The 23,455-nt window shown below is 37.0% G+C and overlaps 1 protein-coding gene across 8 annotated transcripts in view; it reads right to left on the reverse strand.

Annotated features, from left to right (window-relative positions):
• The window catches only part of CYRIB (CYFIP related Rac1 interactor B), a 144,894-nt gene that overhangs the window by 29,714 nt on the left and 91,725 nt on the right, over window positions 1-23,455 (reverse strand). For 3 of the 8 annotated variants that reach the window (XM_058564935.1, XM_058564934.1, XM_058564936.1), the window contains 2 exons: window positions 23,269-23,307; window positions 1,017-1,099 (listed from right to left, as the gene is read on the reverse strand). In XM_058564935.1, the coding sequence (XP_058420918.1) occupies window positions 1,017-1,089 (73 nt within the window). In that variant the 5' untranslated portion in view covers window positions 1,090-1,099; window positions 23,269-23,307. Of the gene's footprint in view, window positions 1-1,016; window positions 1,100-2,012; window positions 2,096-23,268; window positions 23,308-23,455 lie in introns of those variants that run through there. The other 5 variants (XM_058564938.1, XM_058564937.1, XM_058564939.1 and 2 more) reach the window with 3 other exon arrangements.

Raw genomic sequence — 23,455 nt, forward strand, 5'->3', positions numbered from 1 at the left:
TTGAAGTTGATGAAAAATGCAATGACGATCTGGGAATTTATTTTAAGGAATTTGTTTATTTTGTTTTTAAAACCAGAAAGGTCTTAAATTTTAGGTATTTAAAAATCTGTTCAATAAAAATTCAAGGGATCACATGATTTATAAGTTAAGGGCTATCTCTTCACCCTTTCCTAACAATTTTATTGTGATTAAAATAGCAACATTCACACTAAAACACCAATTTAATATCATTGTTCTCAATTTGACAACCAGACAAGCTAAAGCAATACTGACAGCCAAAAAAGCAAAAGCTTTTCAACATGCACGGGGGTCAATGACACTTACCTGCCACTCTTAGACCATATTACAATAGGTCATGCAACATAAAACAAACAGAAGGCAAATTACTTAAAGGTCTGTGAACCCATTATTTTTCTTTTTATTTAGAGTTAGAAAAAAATGAATTCCTGAAATAAATATATATAATGAATTTCTCCACTTTTCAAATTATCTGCAAAGATTAAATAATTAAGGTTCACACCTACCTTTTAATATTATGCCCAAAATACTGAGCTTTGAATGGCCTTCATGAACAGATTTATATTTAAAATACTTCAATAGGTACATAGAATAATTGAAACCTAGTCAATTTTTCTCAGCTGCAATAAATTTTTCCCCGAATATTGTCTCTATTACCAATTTTTGAAGTAGCATTTGCCCTTTCCATCAAAATTTCTTCCTAAGAATGTTTTCATTAGAGAATCTCAAATGTTTTCATTAGAGATCTCAAACTATAAAATAATGTCCAACTAAGAGATATGAATCTCATAAAAATTCAAGCGAAAACATTTTATCACAATTTAATCTATAAAATATGACTTCCAGTTCTAGAAGGCACTAGAAATTTTACTCAAACAATTCATAGCTCAGTCATGCAAAGCAGTTAAAAAGATGGCAAAGTGGAAACATTCATTTAGTGCAAGACAAACGCAGTCTACTGCAGGCAAAGAGAAATAGATATAAAATCATCTTCTCACTTTCAAAATCAAGGAAAAAATTTGGCCCCTGCTCAAGGTCTGTGCATGTCAAAACTTTAAGAAGATTCCCCATGTTAAGGTACCTGTCAAGACAAGAATGAGAAAAGAGAAAATATCCCTTTATAAAAAAGAACATCTGAAATTTATTTTTTTTTTAAAATAGTAACAGGGAAAACGTTCATTAGGCCATGAATTCGTCCTTCAGGTTACCCAGACTGTGCTCTGGCAGACAGCAAACCGGGTTCTCAAGGTGTTGATATGTAGGACCTAGAGGTGAAATGTGGTTTTCCTGTACACAATGGCACAACTGTTGGTCTAATTCTTCTCAAAATTCTCCCAAGACAAGTTTCATTAATGGCCTTATAATGAAAAATTCTGTAAGTATTCCAATAGTGCTAGTATTCTGAAAAAGAAATTTCTGATCAATAATTATTCACATGTAATCTTCACACTGCACTGAAACAACAATTTATTTCAAAGCCAAATATTAAGACTTTGGCCACAGCTCACCTTTGCATTTCATATTAAAATAGCAGAATATTAAACTTACTTCCCGTATGCCATTAAGTAGACCATATATTTCTAACCAAATTTGGATTATTAATAATTTGCAGAGGTTATTTAAAGTATTGATTCTGGATATGCAGCACAATTCTAATTTTTTAGAAAATTATTGCCGGATTATAAGCAAACAGATTGTTGGGCATCACTAAGGCATACTGTTAGAATGTTCATCATAAGGCTACTTGCTTCATGGACTAATGAAAGGACAGCACTGGCTACAGACTCAACATGATTTTAGCAAATGGAAAAACTAAAGAATTATACATATGATGGTGATGTTTGCCTACGATTAAGAAAAAAAATCATGCAAACTTTGTTTGATCCCCATATTTTATTAACGAATATTCTGGCTGGCCTTCACTGTGGTGTGAGTATAATTAATCTTTCACCTTTACCATTATGCACCAGCTGTGAAGGGCTAAAGAGACTTACTTTCAAAGTCCAAGAAAAAATGTGCTGCATTGTGGTCTATGTCCCTGGTTAGCACCTTAATGAGATTACCCATGCCAGCAAACCTAAAAATAAAAATGGCAACGTCATTTAGTTCCAGTAAAAAAAATTTTAAGCAGAGGCCTGGGACTTGGCAAAGGCTGGCTTGCTCATAATTACCAACAGGTGCAGGTTTATATGCTTCTAGCATTGAAAATTTGGAACAACAAAAGCACATTTGGCTCTGAGTTTATAGTTACTGTCCCTCTTTTCCACATATCAAAAAAGTTACATAAAGCAAGATTGGAAAAAAGATCAGATTTTTACATATAACTTGCAATATTTACATTTGATTAATATCTATGCTAGGCCATGAACTCATCTTTCAGGTTACACAGACTGTGCTCCTTTAAATGTTTGAGGCATATATTCTCAATTTAAATTATCATCAAAAATAGATTTCTCAAATAAGTAAATATTGAGACCATTATTTTTAAATAATAGGGATATTTTCCTTCTTGCAGAATCAAATTCTGTTGGGAATACAAGGAAGATAGTATTCAAACCACATTTAACCATTAAAGACTGAAGGGAGTTATCAATTAACGACCCATTTAAAAAATTTGACCACACATAAACCAATGTTTCTTACATCTTCTATACTCCTAACATTAATCAAACTTTTTATTATTTAACTCATAGATTGATTTTTCAACAAGATCAACTATATACAACCATACAAAGTACGTAACCTGGAAGTTAACATAGCAAACAAGCAGAAAAGGAGCCAGCAATTATCACAACTTAGTAAGTTTGCAAAGGAAAAACAGTAAAAATAAGGCACTGTCATCAATTTTTCCCAAGAATTTGCCATGACTCAGTGAGGATGAAGGTGGAAGGAGGTGTCAGGAACATCCAGGAAACCAGGTTCAAACTTGGAAGCTGCAGCAACCAAAAGGAAGGCAGACCATGGCACCCTGCAACCCCCCTTCCCCAATCTCAATACTTTTTCTCCCAATATGGAACTGCTGGCAAATGTAAATGAAACAAATAAAAGTAATAATATCTTTATCAAGAAAGAAGACACCTTATTACTCACCCCCATTACAAGAAGTCTTGAGCACTTGGGGCCGCCTGTGCTGTCCCAGCCCTTCCTCCACCTAGTCACTGCACAATGGCAGAACCTTCCTCACCTTAAGCTTCCCAAAGAGGAAATAATAGTATATGTATACATATAACAGCTGTTTGCTTTAGAGGTCAAAGTCTGATGGACTGACACACACACTTCATAGAAAATGTTTAAAGTAATCGAATTTATTCACAAATAAGATAAATACTGAAGGGTCCTCTCTCTTTTAAAACAATATTCTCCCAATGGGAGAGGTAGAAATCTATCTTATTTTGGTATTAAAATCCCTATTACACAGAATTTCACTGGAAAGATTTTGTAAAATGTTTTACACAGATGGATTAGCTAAGACTAAAACTAAAAGGAAAATATTTCTCTTAACTATCTAATATATTGTAAAACAAAAAGTTTAATAATACCAAACTTTTATATATAAGGAAAATATAAGCATTTTTTCAAAATCATCATATCCAAATAATCACCCCAAATTGGTTACTACATCTATTCAATAGATTTTTTTTTAGGAACCATTTGGAAATAGGGTATTTCACAGCTTCAATTTTTAAAAGCTTTCAAATATATATGGAATATCTGTTTCCAAACATATATAAATTCTCTCACTAACAAGAACTGAGACCAAATATACAAAGAATTACCTGGTGGTATCAAAACTTCAACTATAGATGGGAAATAAGCATGAGAAAGGACTGTAATTGTCTCTTTTTTTTAAGCTTCAGTGCATGGTTGTGTATCCTAGTTGTTTCTTTTAATCCTTTATGTGAGCTGCCACCACAGTAGGACAACTGACAGACACGTGGTGTGGTTCCATGACCAGGAAACAAACCTGGGCCGCGGGCGGTGACAGCGCCGAATCTTGACCACCAGGGCTGGCTCTTTAATCGTCTTTAAGAGGAAAAAGGCAGCACACCATTTGGTGTTAAGAGTTTAGTCTATGGAATCACACCAGAATTCTAACTCGAGCTTACTAGCTGTTTGACCTTGAGGATGCTGGTTAACGCTTCTGGGACTCATTTTCTCATCAGTAAAATATACATAACCATAGTAACAATCTTAAAAGGTTATTATTCGAGTTCAATGAGATTAAGCACTGACTTAGCACAGTGGCACACAGAAAGCATTCAATAAATGTTCGGTGTTGGTATAATTATAACCCAAAAATCACAAAATAATTTTAAAAAATAACGGTTCTATTTCTTTTCATACAAACCAGAGTCTCCAACTGATCACTGAATCTCAATGTTATAAATCAGAATAAATCACGAAGCCCATCTTTGTCAAGAATATTGTTGAAATGCTGTCCTACAGTTAGTCCTATGAGACCATCATCAGGCACAGGAGGGAGGAAGAAGGGAGAAGTCAGGCTTCCTTACTGTTTTATGTGTATGCACACAGTCGATCCTCAGGGAGAATGCTGAAACTAGCCAAGTTTGCTCCATTTTCCTACATCTCCTTCTGCAAACTTCTTCCACTAGTTAGTCCTCCTTTCGAGGCACCTCAGCCTAACGTGACCCTACAGGCCTTACCCTTCACCATCCTTGGTCCTGACCCATTCACTCTTCTTACTTCTTCATTCCAAACAGAGACACTTAGTTTGAAAATGGTCCAGTTTATCTAGTACAGCTTTCTCAACCTCAGCACTATTAACATTTGGGGCTGGGTAATTCTTTTGTGGGGCGGGGCGGGGGGGGGGGGTCTGTCTCAAATTGTAGGATTTTTAGCAGCATCCTGGGCCTGTCTGTACACACTAGATGCCAGTAGCAACCTACCATACAAGTTGTGACAACCAAAAATGACTCCAGATATGGCCAATGTCCCCTTGGGGGCCAAATCACCACTGGCTGAGAACCACTGATGCAGTACAACTGCGGTCCAATGCAGATGGTCCCTTTACCGTACAGCACACAGGACAGACGCTGTGTAGGCAACCCACACCATGTGTGTCTCTTTGAATAAAAATTTATGGAATTTTTCAAAGATCTGAAAACAGCTCATTAAAATAATATCAGTTGTCATAACTTTTTTATAAGGATAAATTAAAACCATATCACTGTCTTACATAGTTTAACTCTTCATACAAAAACAAAACAAACAAAAAACCTTCTATCCCCTCAGGGTGACTGATTTCAATGAACATGATATAGTGGCTAATCATCAGCTCTGGTAGGTACCAAATGCCTGAGCTCAAAGCCCAGCTCTGCCAATTCCAAGCTTTGTGACTTTAGTCAAGTTTCCTGACTTTTCCAGGCCTCAGTTTTCTCATCTGTAAAATGTGGGTAATGATAACATCCACTGCAGAGGGTTCACAAAATCATTAAATGGGTTAACAAAAGCAAAACATTTAGTACCATGCCTGGCAATCCATTTGTCGCTATTGCTATGGCTGCTGTGAGAGCAATCAGACTGACCTACAGGATCTGCTCCCAGAGCAGAACTTGTGAAATGTGAGGATTTGGACTGTGTGTGGTAGCCATATTTTTTGGCACAGAGGAAGTCATTCTGTCACAAAACAATGAAGCCAACAAGCAGTGGAGAGTCACAGAAAGTGTCCTAAAATCATTAATTTCTGATCCCATTTGTGCCTGAGTTCCAGCTGCCATTTCCCTCAATTTAGTTGCTAGATTTCCCCCTGGTTTTAAGATATCCTAGTTTCTTGCAACCAATTTTGCTTTTACCTGTTTAGTTGAGTTGAGCTTCTGTCATTTGCATCTAAAAGAGTTCTGACTAACAAGACTTCTAAGTTTCAGATGAACAAATAAATCTGATATGAAAGATACCAAAAAGTTTAAAAGATTTTTCAAATTATATAAAACTTGGTCCAAAAAACTACTGATATATTTTAGAGACACTATTTCAAAGTAAATAATAAATATTATAATTTAAAATAATAAACTGTAAGTCTTAAAATATGAATTTAGGGGTAAAAGCTAAAGAAGTTTGCTTCAAATTACTTTTTATTGTAATCTTTGGATTTAAACTAAATATTACAAATATTTACTAAGAAAACCAAGAAGAAATTTAATACAACTTTAATACACTGAAACCAAATACAGTTTACCTCAAGCGTGTGTAATAATTCTGGTGGGATTCTGTGACTATGAGCTCTTACATTACATGTTTGTTTCAAAGTTGGCAACTTATCTGGAAAGGAACACACTCTTCCTGGCCGGTAGTCTGTGTATTTTTGAGCTCACAAAAGGCACTTAATAAATACATTAGACCATTTTCCCATAAAACATTTGAAAAAAAATTTCCTTAATGAGAATAATAGAAGCCAATAGAAACAACCATATGCTACAGTTAATACTATACTATTTCCTCTCTCTTTCTAGAAAATTCCTAAGAGAAACTGTTACTTCATTCACTCTTGAGGCTCAGGGGCTTTATAATGCTGTCTCCTCTGCCTAGAATGCTAGTCCCAGGCATTTTCCCATGGCTAGCTTCTTTTCATCCTTCAGGTCTCATCTTAAACACCTCCTCTTCACAGAGGCTTTTCTCTGCCAACTTTATCAATAGTAGTTGCACCCTCACCTCATTATCTTCTATCACATCACCCAACTTATTCCTTCCGCATACTTAACACAATCTGAATGAGTCTATTTGTTTAGGGTCAGTTTTCTTCACGTCCAGTTTATCAACTTAGTAAGTAGTTCCGAGTGGGTGGTGAGAAGAAAGAAAAACTCATACACATACTGACTAGCTTTACTATAAATCAGGGTTTCTCAAACTTGGCGTTATTAACATTTGAACCACATAATTCTTTGTTGTGGGGGCTGTTCCGTGCATTGCATGTTTAGCAGCATCCCAGGCCTCTACCCACTAGACACTTGGTATCACCCCAGCATCCAGTTGTGATAACCAACTATATCTCCTGATACTGCCAAATATCTCCTAGGGGCAAAATTGCCCCTGGTCAAGAACCACTACTTTAAACCTATAACCACAAACATGAAGTGCATTCTCAGTTTGCCTAGCAATCCTACTACATATCTCCAATCTACTCTCCCACTCTACCAGGTGACCATTCCACAAGCCTTTTTTTTTCTGTATCTCTTCAAACCTTCAACAATCTATCCTCCATCCTCACAAGCAAGAAATGCCCTTACTATGTTTTTTACAAAAAAGAAAAAGAAACATCTACTATTCTTTCTACCACCCTTTCTTCATCAGTAACCACTCGCTCTACCCTCTGCACCTATTCCTGATGGACAACCTTTTCTCCAGGGTACCCTTTCTCCCACTCGCTACTCAAGGCTCCACGTCCCCTCCACTACCACACCATCTTGCCTGTCCTCTTTATAGTAAACTTGTCAAGTGAGCTGTCATAGTTATTTCTTTCTACTTTTTCACATCCCATTCTCTCAACTCATTCCAATCTGGCTTTCATTCTCACCACTACAATGAAGCTGGTTCCTGTCAAGGTCACCAAAACCTGCATCTGGCTGAATCCAAAGGGCAATTTTCACACTTCAACTTACTGGACCTCTTACTTAGACCCAGTGTATCACTCATCCTTTCTGAAACACTTTCTTCATTTGACATTTAGGACAATACATTCTCCTGAGTTTCCTTCCTATTTTATGGCTATTCTTTTTCTGTACTCTTCCCTTTGGCGTATGTGCAGTTATTTCTCCCATCTTAAAACAAAAAAACTTATCTTGATTCTATTTCCCTCACTAGCTACCACCCTATTCCGGGCTTCTCTCTGTAGCAAAATTCCTTAAGAAGAGTTGTCTACAGTCATTGTCTTTTATTCTTCTCCTTCCATTCTCTGTTAAACCCACTCCAACCTGGCTTTTGCCCAACCCTACACCACCAAAATTGCTCTGGCAAGGTCATCAAATAACCTCCCTGTTGCTAATATCAATCGTCATTTCTCAAGTATTCACCTTACTTCACCTGTCAGGAGCATCTGACATAACTGACACTCCCTCCTCCTCAATACACTTTTCTCATTAGCTTAGCGGGTGCCCCGTCTCACCTCCCTCACTGCTATACCAGCCTGGTTCTTGCCACCATCACCTCTTGCCAGGATTATCTCAAAAGCCTCCTAACTGCTTCTACCTCGGCCTCCTACTACAACCTCTTCTTATTATAAGAGGCAAAGAAATCTTTCAAAAAAATAAATCAACCACATCTCTTCTCTGCTCAAAAACATGCGATTGGGCCGGCCCTGTGGCTTAGCGGTTAAGTGCGCGCGCTCCGCTGCTGGCGGCCCGGGTTCGGATCCCGGGGGCGCACCGACGCACCGCTTCTCCAGCCATGCTGAGGCCGAATCCCACATACAGCAACTAGAAGGATGTGCAGCTATGACGTACAACTATCTACTGGAGCTTTGGGGGGGAAAAATAAATAAATCAAAAAAAAAAAAAACATGCGATGGCTTACCAATGTACTCAGAACAAAATCTCAACTCCTTATCAGGTCCCGCAAAATCCTACATGATCTGTCCCTGGCTCACTCTGGTCTCAACTCCAATCACTCTCCACAACAGTGTGTTGCAGTGTCTCTAACACAGGAAGACTTCTGTCTTCTTGGAGCCTTTGTACCTGCTTTTCTCTGGCCCGGAATCCTCTGTCCACAGATCTTCAAATGACAAGCTACTGCACTTTGTTCTGGTCATTGTTTAATTAGACCACCTCAGAGAGGGCTTCCTTGACCCATCTATCTATAATATCTCTTCCCCTCTCATCTCTCTATCCTCTTCCCAAATTGATGGTTACCACCATCTAACACATATTCATTCCTCTGATTATTTATTTACTCTGTCTTCCATGGCAAGGAGAACATTAAGAAGGCAGGAGCTTTGTTTTGTACACTACTCTATCCCCAGGACCTAGAACAATGCTTGGAATGTTGTACGCAGTCACAAATATTAGATGAAAAATTGCATGATTAAAAATATACACAGAAAACAAAACTTTGTCTGCAAAGTTATAGGAGTGTCCCAAGGAGGGGAGAGGAAAGACCAAAATAAATACTGACAATTGAAAACCGAGTTGGGGAAAAAAAAAAAAAAAGGCCTGAAGAGCTCATCACCTTCCCAGTCAAATCAATGAAGAGTGTCTGTCTGTCTCTCTCAGTCAAAACCATTAAGTATATGCCCAAGTATTAAGAATTTTTCAAATGTTAGATATTAGGGAAATAAATGGACAAATAATATGAATATCAAGAAAGTCTACAGTTTGCCAAGATAACTTAGAAAGAACATAATATCCTTCTACAGCCACAAATATGGTTCCAAAACACAAATAAGACTGCAGACTAGCCTGTATCATAATTTTGATCTATGTAAAACTGAATGGCATTCATCTTGTTAAACAAAATAAGCTTTAAAATGTGGGTTTAAGTTGTATTTAATTTCCCTTCGACCTAAAGTCCTCCTAAAAAGTCCTCTTTGGGAATTCTTCACATCTTCTATGAAAGAATTAAAAGCGGAGTGTCAATTCTGCCCCTTCAAAATTTTACAAGGAGGACAAACTCCAAAAGCAAGCCAACATCCATTATCATCTTCAACCCAGATAACCAAATAAAGAACATTAATAAACATGATGAAGTGTTAGAGAAAAAGGAGATACTGAAAACATACTTTGTTCTCTCTAATAAAACTTCAGAACAACAGATTTCATAAGAATGCTGTAATACAATTCCGTACTTCTAATTTATGGTGATTAAAAAATGTGTGAATGTGAAAAAATATGTCAAAATGATCACTAGAAACTGCCAACCATTTTTAGTGTTGAAGACAAAGAATTTCTTATATTTATCCAAGCTCTGAATCCTAGGCAAAAAGGGCTTCTAGAAAGCATATTACTATAAAATGCTCCTGAATTACATTCTATTGCACATAAAAATATTAGTTAATATTAAATATGCTATTTCTCTATCTCATCAGACATTCAGACCTGTAGAGACAACTGGAAGTCTTTAAAACTGACAAGATGGTGGGTTAATGTGGAATTCAACTATGCTTCTGCTCTACTTGTCTGCTAAGAAATTTCTAGTTCTCATACACGTGTACTGTGAATCTGAAGAAATACTAACAGAATGGAAAATCAATAATGAAAAAGATGATGCAATTTTCACTGACAAAGGAACACAGATGATGAAGGCCAGGAGAGACTGAGGAAACACAAGATTATATTTTGTTCATACCCTTTTGTATGTTCAGAAACTAATTATAACACAACGTAATATAACAAAATATAATATTTCACATAAGCAAAAATATAGTGAATCGCTTTCATAACTCTCCTTCTAAAGACAAACTACCAGACATAGAAGAGATTCTGAATTGCTTTGTCATGGACTCAATCAAGCAGCTATTTAAAAAATCTGCTTTAACATTAAAAAAAGCTTTACTACTATACTCTGAATATAATAACAATGGCAACAGAAAACAAAATTACTAATAAGCAATGGTTCCTTGAGAGAAAGTAATTCATCTGCTAGAACCTATTCAAGAAATGACCAAATTGATGTGCTCTTAGAGAGCAATTACAGAAATATTATACAACACATGTTGAAAGATCCTTCTTAATCAATCTACTACACAGAAAATGTTCAAATCAGGTGAACGCAACGTTGAAAGGCAGGTAGAAATTCACATGTTTTTGTTATCCTGAAAGCCAATTATGTAACTCCAAAGCCACGTTTCTAGATCTAAGGTTTAAGTATAAACATTTCTCAAGCGATTGCATAAAGCAGCAAGTATAAGCTAAACTAGTAGAACCTTCAAAAAAATTCAAATGATATCAACAATCTCACTTAGCACATCTGTTCTGAAAACATTCAGGCACCATCTTCTTCAAACACTGCACAAGTCTTGTTTGCAGAACTGCTTCTATGCAACTGCAGCATCACCATTTAAAAGCAAATGTTGATTTAATTTGCAAATGAACGGTAGACTTAACTCCAGGAGTAATCTAGCAGCAACAACAGTACAAGAACAAAAAATTTTCAATATATCAAACTTTAAAAATCTGACTATTAAAATTAATAACATTGTAATAATTAAATTTTGATAAATTTTCAGATTTATTAAAGTATCCCAGAAGTTTATTCTATGATGATTTTTTGGCTTTGGCCTTAGCTGAATATTGACGTTATTGGCCAAATGTGCATCTGGTGCACCTCTGATACAAGCAAAGTAAATCTTCAACATAGTGCAGAGTAAATATTCAATAAATACCTACTAAATTAACTTAATAACTGTAAATAGGTGGGATCCAGTGGCATTTCTTCTATTTGAAGGATTAGTTAGGTACACAATAATTTAAAGGAAAGGTATAATCACAATTCCTTCTGAGCTTCTGATGTGGCTGCAACTCACATTAAGAACAAACGTAGTAGTGGATGGTATTCAACATACTAACTCTCTAAGAAGGTGAAAACCTCCAATAGTTGTGTGCCAGTATAATGGAGAGAAAACACCAACTCAAGCAAGTCTACCAATAAAGCATCTGTAATAACTGTCCTGACATTATGCTATGCGCTCTGTGTGCACTGCAAATGTGCATCACACCCAAACCTTCTTCTTGCACCTACTTCTCCACTGCTTTCTTCCCCTGCTTTCTTCCCAACAAGAGAAGCTGCTAAACAGCATCTTGTTTTAGCACAGTGACAACAACTGGGCAACAAACATTTGTTCATTAAATGACATAACCAAGATTTCCCCTTTTCTCCTGCCCTTCCTGTCTTGTGATCTTTATATGGTAAACGTGCTTAAGCAGAACCTGAGCTCCCCAGACTTCAATTCTCTCCCCACTCCTGGTTCCACCGAACTTGGTAAGTAGACTTAGCATCCCCTCTGGCACTCTACATTCATAGGGGTTTTCTCCTTCCATCTGTACCCACAGACAATTTAAGTATGAGCTATTCAAGGACTAGAATTCTGAAAGGAAGCAGGAAAATGCTGTTTCTGCTGTACTTAAAGCAACATGGATAAATGAATGCTGAGTAGTAAAAGAGGTGGACTGTGGTGGTTATTTATCAACTACCTCTCACCCCCAAGCCCATCCTTCTAGACTCTGCTTCGTGATGTTGGGACTATAATCCTGTTAAGTACATCTCCTAGACCACTTTGTCAGCTGACTTCTCCTTAAGTTCCATCAATGGGAGGGACTAAAAGGAAATCAGATGGGAAGAAAGAAGGTCCTTCTTTCCATTTTTCAAGTCCTGTGAGCATTTCCTGTCATGCAAAAGACAGCAATGGCTCTAGGCTCTAGCTTCTAGCTTCGTGTGGAAGTCCTAGCAGCAGAGCAGCACCTGGCCTCCTTCAGAGGTCTGTCTCCAGCCTTACAGGGTTCCTCCTTTGAGCTCCTAAACTCTGCCTAACCCATCTCTTCCCTTTTGTTCCCCCAGCTCTAGAAGTAATAGTTGCTTCCTGTGTTACCATTAATATCTAAATTACCTTATGTGATATAATAAATATATATTTGATCTTTATCCTCAGTTCCTAACACAGAGCTCCTGAACCCCTTGGAATTTCGTGAGTGACAGGAGCCTCTTTTGTTTTAATGAAGTGACTCTTGGCAGGCCCCTAGATAGCTTCAAGATGGGGGCTGGTTGTCAGAAAGACCAAGACATGATTAGAGGGTTGAAACTTTCAGCTCCACCTCCTGACCTCCAGGGAGGGGAGAGGGACTGAAGACTGAGTTGATCACCAACCGCCAATGATTTATAATAAGTCATGCCTACATAACGGAACCTCCATAAACACCCCTAAATAATGGGGTTTTGAGGAGCTTTCAGGTTGGTAAACGCATCCCCACACTGGGAGGGTGGCACACCCCAACTCCACCGGGACAGAAGCTCCTACACTCAGGACACTTCCAAATCTCACCCTCTGTACCTCTTCACCTGGCTGTTCACTTGTACCCTTTATAAAATCCTTAATAATAAACTGGTACTAGAAAGTAAAGTCTTTCCCTGAGTTCTATGAGCCATTATAGCAAATTATCAAATCTGACAAGGAGGTCATGGGAACTCCCGATTCATAGCTGGTTGGTGAGATGTACAGGAGGCCTGGGACTTGCAACTGGCATCTGGAGTGGAGGGCAGTCTTGTGGGACTGAGCCCTTAACCTGTGGGTTCTGCACTAACTCCATGTAGTTAGCGTCAGAATCAAAATGAATTGTAGGACACCCAGCTGGTGTCTGGCGAGTTGGAGAACTGGTTGGTGTGGGGAAAAAACTCAAACATTTGGTGTCAGAAGCTGTGTTGGAAAATAGTTCAAAATTGGCGTCAGGAGTGTTGTTAGTAAAAACACTCAGACCTCAGTATCCTCTTTTTGTTCAGGCTTCCAACACTTGGGTAAATAAACTCATATATTAAATCCCCCATTTTAAAATACTTAGCAAGTAAAATACCAAGCTTTCCTGGTTGAAATCTAACTGATACAGAGAAAGTTCTAAAGAGTAGCTTAATCCTTAACCTTACCAACATGATCCAATCTATCGTCATCAGGTACTAGTATAGCTATCAATAAAGTGATCCTTTGATTCTCTTTCCCTTGTAAAATGTAAAGGAAGAGAAGCAGGAATCAAGTATTAGTACTGGGTGCCCAGCTACAATACCATCATAGTAGTACTAAAATCTCAGCATGAATCCCTAGCACATGTCAAGATCAATATATTTTATTAGTCTAGTAATCACATGGAGTTGTTACCTGCCTTACAGAAATGTAACAAACGAACAACGGAGTGGAAACTGGGAGACGATTTCTAGTCCTGACTCTATCACAAAATATGTGACTTTACACAAGTCAGTTTCCTTGTTAGACTGAATCTCCTGCATTGCTTCTGGCTATGATTCTACATATGTTACGCTGCATCTTTCCTAATGCTGACATCTAGTGGATACACTTAGATTTAGTATTTTAAAATGAAAAATCTCATTTAAGCTATTTTAAATAAAAGACACACTAGGATGACTGGCCATGTGCAATAAATATAATAAATTAGGAGACCAATACTGCTCCTTAAATGGAAGCGAACCATAATTAAATAGTATTACATCAGACTGTCATGGCATCTTTGAGTTTGATTCAGGGATTACTAGTACTAGTACTCTTCCATGCTTCCAGCCATTAAAAATTAAACCACCAACGCAAATTACCACCTAAGTTGCAAACTGAGAACAAGAAAGCAAAGAAACGCTTCCTGCTAAAATGTCTTTCATCAGGTACAAACACAGGGTATGCAAAGGGAGAGGACAAAGTTCCAAGGTAAATAATTTAGGAGTTTACAGAATGGTGTATGATGGAAATATGCAAAAAAAAACCCCAAAACTAAAAATTACCTATTTTACAAGGATTTATCATGAAGGATTCTCTTGAAAAAATATGATCATTACACAAAAAACAGTATTCTAAATTTACTTCCTTAAAATTTACCACTATTGTGAAATCCATACACACATATATGGTAAAATAAATATTAAAATGCCAGGGAATGATAAACACAAAATTTAAGATATTGGTTATCTCGGGAGAGAGACGAGTCCACAGATTTGGGCAACTTCAAAAGTTCAGGTAGTATTCTGGTCCCTCAATAACTGGTTGATTCATGGGAGTCTATTATTTTTAGGCTTTTAAATTTACAAACAAAGGTATATACATTCTTTTGTATGTATCAATAATTTTAAAAAATTAAAAATGTAAAGTCATTGATGTTCAGAGAACAAACATGACTCATTCAAAGATGCCCAACAAAAATGACTGGATTGGAATTCAGGTGCCTGAACTCTTTCCAATACACATGCAACAACACACGGATGATCTAGTAAATAAAAACCTTACCATTCTATAAAATCTTGAATACTTCTTTATCTAGCATTTACAGGGCCTGGTGGCAGTTATTGCTGTTTTATTGTTGTTTTAAATCAACAACCTTTCCTTAGATCCTGTCTGCTAATCACTGTGACAGACGCTGAACATGTGGCATCGAGGAATTCACATACAAATGGAAGAGACCAGATGAGAGAGTGTGGCAGACTTCCGTACAGAAGTATGCAAACGAACATATAGAAAAAGGAACACCTAACCAATGGCTTCCCAAAGGGGCTGATACTTAATTCTTTCTTGTTTTCTATTTCTTTAAATTAGGAAATAATTCAAACATAAAAAAAAATCATAGTCACACACTCTACCACTCAGATTAAAGCAATAACATTTTGCCATATTTGCTTCAGATGCCTTTCCACTATTTTTGTGCAGTTAACCTCCCAATCTCCCCCAACCAACTTTCCTCTCCTCCCTTCCCTCATCTCCTAAGGAAATCAGTATCTTAAAAGTATGCTTCCTTCCTAAACATATTTTAAAATTTTTACTACAAAGAAATGATTTCATAAACAACATAGCACTATTCTGCTTTTCAATTTGCATAAATGATACACTGTCCATATTCCTTTAAAATTTTCTCACTCAATGGTGTTTTAAGAATTATCCATGTTCACTCATTTTAGATGTTACATACTATTTCACTGTTCAAAAAAACCAGTTTATTTATTCATTCCCCTACTGAGGGACAATGAGTTTTCATTTTTTCTCTATTAACAAATTATGCTTTACACATCCTTACACACACTACATATACTTGTGCCCATGTACAAGAGTTTCTACAAGACAGCTATCTAGAAATTAAAAGGCAGCTGTAACTTTACTGGATTGTGCCAAACTGCTCTCCAAAGTACTTCAATCAATTTACTGTTCCACTAGTAAAAGATTTCCTCTCTCTCATCCTTCAAAACTTCAAGCTTGGGGCCAGCCCCGTGCCTTAGCGGTTGGGTGCACGCTCTACTACTGGCAGCCCAGGTTCGGATCCCGGGCCCGCACCGACGCACTGCTTGTCCGGCCGTGCTGAGGCGGCACCCCACATACAGCAACTAGAAGGATGTGCAACTATGACATACAACTATCTACTGGGGCCTTGGGGAGAAAAAGGGAAAAAAAAGGGAGAGGACTGGCAATAGATGTTAGCTCAAGGCTGGTCTTCCTCCGCAAAAAGAGGAAGATTGGCATGGATGTTAGCTCAGGGCTGATCTTCCCCACAAAAAAAAAAAAAAAACCCTCAAGCTTTAATTTTGCCTATGAAATATCTCACTGATGTTTCAATTTGTATTTTCTTAATTACAAGTAAAAATGTGCACTTCTTTGTATGCTTCTAGGCCATCTGTAAAATATATAATTCATATCCCTTGCCGCCTGTGCCATTTATTTTCCCACTCTCTCTCAGCCCCACACCTACCTTTCTATACACTACTCTGTACTGCTGGGGCTTAGAATCTGTGAACGACATTCCCCAGGCATCCTTGCTAGCTGGGTTCCCATTAGGTTATGTCAATGAGAGGCACTGGAGGGTGAGAAGAAGACAGGAGAAAGAGAGAAGCTTCCTGTTTCAGACCGGGACAGACTAGCAGTTGGAGCTGTAGGAGCAGTTCAGAGGGGGTGATTCCAGTATCCAATGCCCCACTTAGAGGCAGAAGCAGGTGTAGTCTGTGAGTTCCAGGCCAGTGGTGGTAGCAGTATACCCCTGGTACCAACAGCACCACCCCGTCTTTTTCTGCCACTGTATTCCTCCTCTTCTCGTTTCCGCTCTTCCAGTCTCTCTAACACCTTTGTAACCAATTCTCTATATTAAATTCCCTCCATCTGAAATACCCGTAGTAGTATGTTTTCCTAACTCAACTCCAACTGATCTACCATCCTTTTTTTTTTTTTTTTTTCCAACTGGGCTTTAGGAATTCTAAACAGGAATTCTGGACACCAATCTTTTGATGCTTATATACATGGCAAATACTTTCTCCTTGTCTGTAATAGGTCTTAGTGGTGCTGTTTGTCACATGTGGTCCAATTTTTCCTCTTTTTTTTTTGTGGTCTGTGCTTATTGTTTAAGTAATGATTCATCTACCAAATTGCTTTAGCTATTCTTGGCCTCTTATTCAGCCACGTGATTGTCAAGTTCTACAAAAAATGGGGTGTGTATACATACATATATCACTCTGATGCAGAACTGCCATCTTTATAATGTCAACCATTTTTTCATTTAATCTATGAATATGGTAGATTACATGAATACATTTTCTACTGCTAAACCATCCTTGCATTCCTGGGATCAACTCTATCTGGTCATTTAAATACATACATGTACATTCCTAGATGTGGTTTCATAATATTTCACTTTGGACTATTTCAAAAGTTGAGATTGACCTATAATTTTTCTCTCTGTTCCTTTCTAGTTTTGCTATAAAGCCTATTTTATATATTGGCTCTTTCTATTCTATAGAACAGTTTATAAAAGATAGAACATGTCAGTTCCTTGATGAGTTTTATAAGACAGTTCTTCCAAACATCTAAGTCTACATCTTCTTCATCTTTGAAACTCTAGCCTCCAGCAGACGTTCCATCACACAGCCAGGACACAATAAACATCTATTAAATTAACGAATGAACTACAATTCAAGTAAAAAAGCTTATTTATCAAAGAAGAGCATACCTAAACTAAGGGCATCCCATAAAAGGTATAGCTTTAGATCAAATTAAACCGCAACTTCACAAAGCAGGGAGTAAGCTTACAGAATGTGCTGCCTACCAAGGAATAATTCAAAGATAAGCTCCACAAAAGTTAAGAAACTCAATCAAGGGCAAGGTTATCAGGCGAAGGTTTACTACTAACACATTAAGGCTGGTCTGGACAGCAATGATATTTTCCCACAATATTCTTTATCACTGCTGAAGTAATCTTCATTGATGTTTCTCCTGTTCTTATGCATTACAGCAACAAGAGCCAAAATCCTTAAAATCTTGATCCTAAGTCCAAAAGTCATCCTCAGAAATAGCGTTTTTATATGTATATTTTTTGCATGGAGATTAACTAAGGACTATGGAAACATTCTCATCCACTCCATATAAACATTCCACCTCAGCCTTCAAGAACGAGAGCCTCTGGACTCCTCTCCCAGTCACCAAACTACAGCAAAATGGGCAAGGAACTCAGGCCTCACTCCCAGGTAAGGAGGCCTCATGGTAGTAAAAGGATGAGACATGTACCTGCCATCACTGTTTCTTCCCCACAGAGATTTAAGTGGAGGAAGAAGAAGCGGAAGCAGGAGGCCTCCAATCTCAATGACATCTGCCAGAATTTAGCATATAGGAATAAGCACCATTCCTAGTTTTCCTACTGTGACTGAAATGGTTAAGAGGTTCTTAAAATTTGTCCTTCTACTTACTTTCTCTCATAATTTGACGTAAAAGATAAAAAATTCTCTGAAGTGAGGTATCCCTCATTTTTTTTTGATGGACAGGGATCTCTTCTTAACATTAATAGTCACAATGAGGAGTGGAAGACATCAGGCAGAATGGCTTCATATCCAATCACCAGTGAATAAGAGAATCTTAGACCAGGGAGGGACCATCCATGCTGTTACGAACGTTTCTGTCGCCTCAAAATTCATATGCTGAAATTCTAACACCCAATGTGATTAGCTAAGGCCTTTGGGAGGTGATTAGGTCATGAGGGCGCAGCCTCATGAATGGAATTAGTGCCCTTATAAAAGAGACCCCAGAGAGCTCCCTCACTCGTTCTACAATGTGAGGACACAGCAAGAAGACGGCTGTCTCTGAACTAGGAAATGGGTCCTCACCAGGACCCGACCCAACTATGCTGCCACCCTGATCTCAGGACTTCCAGCCTCCAAAACTGTGAGAAATAAATTTCTGTGGTTTACAAGCCACCTAGTTTATGACACTTTGTTACAGCAGCCCAAAGCGACTAAGAAACATGCTAAAATGGAAGACTCAAGCTTCATCATCTAACCTTAGTATGAATTTATCCTACAACATCCATGCCAAGTAGCCATCTGGCCTCTGCTTAAATACTTTACTCTGCACGACTACATCCAAAGAGTAAGTCACTGTATTTTCAAATGACTTAAACGTTAGACTTCATTCAATTTTAGAAACTTTTTTTAGAAACTTCAGCCAATGACCGAATGATGCACAATTAATCCAACATGAATCTCGCCATCAAGAATCACACAAAACTTGTATTAAGCTGAAATTCACCCACTTGTTAATTTCTCCTCCTTGGTCCCAGTTCTCATTGGCCTCCAGGAATCAAACTAAACAAACAATCCCTGTGCCACTTGACAACCCATTAAATATTTTAAATACCTGAGGTCAAAAGAAAACTCACCCATCAGACTATACATATATACTCACATACGCAAAAAATTACAAACAAGATTATCTCCTGTCTAGTAATTACAAGGATTTAGCTTCTGAAAGAGAATAAAGTTTAGAAGGAGGTATTTAGGAAACACTCATCTTAAGGGCCTTCTTACACATTTCAGACTAAAAGAACTAAGGGCAATAGAACCATTTTGCCCTGAGTGTGACTATAACAACTTTTGTATCCAAAGCACCTTGCAGAGGGCCTTGGATGCTGTAAGCACTAAATGAAAGTAAAAGTCAATAAATGAAATCTTACTGTGTGCCACATACCACGCTAAGTACTACATATACAGTATTATCTTAGAAAGTCCTCAACTATTTTATAAGGTTGGTTAGCACTATAATCTTCACTTTACTTCTGAGCAACCAACCTAAGGTCAGAAGGTTAAGTAACTTGCCCGAAGGGCAACAACTAGTAAAAAAATTCTCGCTCAGGTAAATCTGGCTCCCAACAGTTCTCTTAAGCATTTTGCCATATTGCTTCTCAGTCATAAATGAAAGTATACATAATTCATCCAAAAAGAGTAAAGAAAAATTTCAAGCGTTCCTGAAAGAAATTAACTCAATATTAGTAACTAAAATTTCTAAATTAGGAATAAAATTCTCACAGAAAAAATTTTAAGAAAACAAATATGACGACTAGAAAAATGCTAACTAAGAAATGTCTTTAAATGTTTCTCTATCGTTTGTCAGGTCTTTCTGTTGAGCTTGGCACGCTAAAGCAATTTAATACAGCGAAATTACAGGAGGGCAGAGTCAAATGCTTCCCTTGTTCTTAAATTTCAATTAAAATCTTTCTCTTAAATATAACTCCTCCAGGCTCATCATAAGCAAATAGAATAGAAAAACAAAATATCAATTTTCTCTTCTTGATAATCTTATAATTTTTAAGATATGTACTTAAACCATTTTTCTACATTTATAAATCAGTATCTCTTCCAATGCTAGAAACTCCGGCAGAGGTCACTGATCACATTTTGATCTTGCAGAGGAGGAGGTAACTACAACCAAATATATATGTTTTTGTTATACCATTTTAAGAAATATTATTTTACTTCAGTTGGAGAATAGAGAGTCCATGAGTTAACCTAAAATGTACACTCCATGATTATTATCAAATGATAAGACCTGATACCTTTCACTAAAATAACATTGTAAAAGCTGAGTTACCCAAAAACAAAAAAATGATTTATAAAAAATAGGAAGTAATCTATTATTTTCTCAGTAGAGCAAATTAATTTTAAATGGATTTTTGAAACCATTAAGTAAGACCAAATGCAGGATGTATATATCATATATATACCATAAACTTCTTTGAACTAAGTATGCTAATAATTATAATTTTTAAAGTCTCACATCGCATATACAAGGGCAATATTTATACAAACCAAAGTTCAGATCACTTAACTACTTTCAATATTTTCACCATATGTCTAAAATCGCCAGTAGGGAGAAAGGAAAGAGAAAGGGAGGAAGTGAAGAGAATCAGAAAGGACAGAAAATCTGAGCCCAGAATACAGAGTTCACGAAACAACGTGAAATCATGTAGCTCAATTCTCCAGTTTTATAAAAGAAGGAACTGAGGACTAAAGAAACTTGGTGACTTGGGCAAAAGCAGTAAATTAGTTTTTAAAAAGTGGGGCTTGATCCAATGACCCTGGCAGAGCAGCTTTTGAGAACGTCTTTAAAATATGGCATCAGGGGGCCTACCCAGTCGTGCAAGTGGTTAAGCACGCATGGTCTGCTGTGGTGGCCCGGGGTTCCCAGGTTCAGATCATGAGCGCACACCAACGCACCGTTTGTCAAGCCATGCTGTGGTGGCGTGCCATATAAAGTAGAGGAAGATGGGCACGGATGTTAGCCCAGGGCCAGTCTTCCTCAGCAAAAAAAGAGCAGGATTGGCATCGGATGTTAGCTCAGCGCTAATCTTCCTCACAAAAAAAAAAAAAAAGGCATCACGGCGAGATCACATTGATAGAACAAATCAAGTACCACAACCAAAAAAAGCACAAAAGTCAGATACCCTATCATGTCCCCTTCAAAACAAATATTAGTGTTGTTTTTGCTTCAACCAAACTGTAATAGATCTGCCATTCCTTTTATTTGTGGGCAGCCACAAGGTGCTAGACAAACATTCAAATTTAGTGACACTGTTCCAGGCTCTTCCTAGCTTAGGCTGGCACATTATCATTGTACAGTTCATGCTACTGAAGTAAATGCAAAACACTTGGTGACTTTTTACAAGTCTTCACCTTTTTTTGTGTTTCTATCACACAAGCATCAGAGCACTTACTATTTGCATCCTTCCTATGGCAATTAATTATGACAGTTCTCTTGTTAAACTTTTGGCATCTCAAATTGATATATTTTTTTTTTTTACAAGTTTATTTCATGTTCCTTGAACGAGAATGGGAGTTCTTTGAAGGCAGGCACTCTCCAAGGCTTAACACTTACCTTCTACTCCCTTTTCCACAGAATATGTTGTTTCTGTGATTAGTGACCAGGAAAAATGTTTCTTCAGAGGTGTCTCAAGAACTTCTAGCCTACACCATTAGGATATTTTTTAAGGAATGCATGTATAACTCTACTTCTTTAGGATTATACAGAATATAGAAAACTACACTTACTTAAATATGAGGGAGAAAGAAAGGTCTAGCTGACTTTTCACTAACAGGAGTTCTTAATCTGGGGTCCAGAAAGGGAATTCAGTGACTTGTGAATTTAGATGGGAATCTTTTCACTAACCTCTATGTGCAACTTAGCAATTCCTTCAATCAAGATTACAGGCAACAAACCACAGTAGAATTAGAAATACCTATGAACTCATCATCAATAGAAGTTACAGGTATTTTCACATTACAATTATTGCAAACTCATCACTATTTAAAATTACTGTAGTTAGTAGAATTGTCGCTAAGGCTTATTCTCTAACATGAGAAGCGTATATATTACTCTATCAAAAATTTGTATTTTTAATATTTGTTTACTGTATTTCAACATAACTGGTTTCCTTTTTAATCCTATGTATTTTACTTCATAAAATCATGAATCATTGTTAGAATCATTATTCTGAGAAGGGATTCACAGGCTTCACCAGATCACCCAAGAGGTCCAGGGCACAAAAAATGGTTGAGAACTCCTGAACTGTAACATACAGAGTAGGTGAGGTGATTACAATTCCAAAGGACCATCATGACAACTGTCATACCATTTCTAATAAAATGACAGGCAAGTTTTGAAATGTAAATACCTCTGTTGATGAACAGGAAGACCACAGAAAGAGATTTTAAGTTGATCATTTTCACTTGAAGAACACAAAGTAAGTCTATAGAAAAATTACATTTTCAAATACCTATTAACTTGTTATAATTAAAACAATTACAAGATTATAAATGGTTAAGTACTCAGGAACCTTTAATGGTTAACTTTTTTGTTGTTGTCATGTTCTTTACTTCTAAGACTTTTTTAAAAAGACCAAACAGGTAGAACTCTTATTTTAAAAAGTATGTAAAAGCATCTTCCCTTCTAGCTTCCAAATATATATATTTTTAAACTACTAGAACTACGGCTTAGACCTTTCTTCATCAACTATATACTGGTGTTAGCTCAAATGACTTAAAAAAATTCAAATAAAAACACATACCTCTCCTATTGAAAGAAAGCTGTAAAAAAAAGTTCTAATTAATTTACATTTTCCCCACTACTTCTTCTTCTAAGCCAGAAACTAAACAACATAAGATATTTCCTAAAGACATTTTTAGCAATTCAATATTATGTACAGAACATTTTCCTTAAATTATGTTTAGCCAATGTAGTTTTTTATTTAAATCAGAACTTTTCATTTGTATTTGAATAATCATTTCCCCCAAAGACATATTTACCTTCAGCCAGTGCTGGTGATTCTCTTCTTGTCCCTCTATCTATTTAAAGAAAGAAAAAAGGAAAAAAGTCTAAAACATTATTATACTTTAAAATAAGTTTAATTTTATTAAAACTAACTTTAACAATAAAGTTCATGATCATTATCACATACCACATGCATATGCTATACGTGTGTGTGTGTATACA

Source organism: Diceros bicornis, chromosome 21 (assembly GCF_020826845.1).
Source record: "Diceros bicornis minor isolate mBicDic1 chromosome 21, mDicBic1.mat.cur, whole genome shotgun sequence".
Taxonomy (NCBI): domain Eukaryota; kingdom Metazoa; phylum Chordata; class Mammalia; order Perissodactyla; family Rhinocerotidae; genus Diceros; species Diceros bicornis.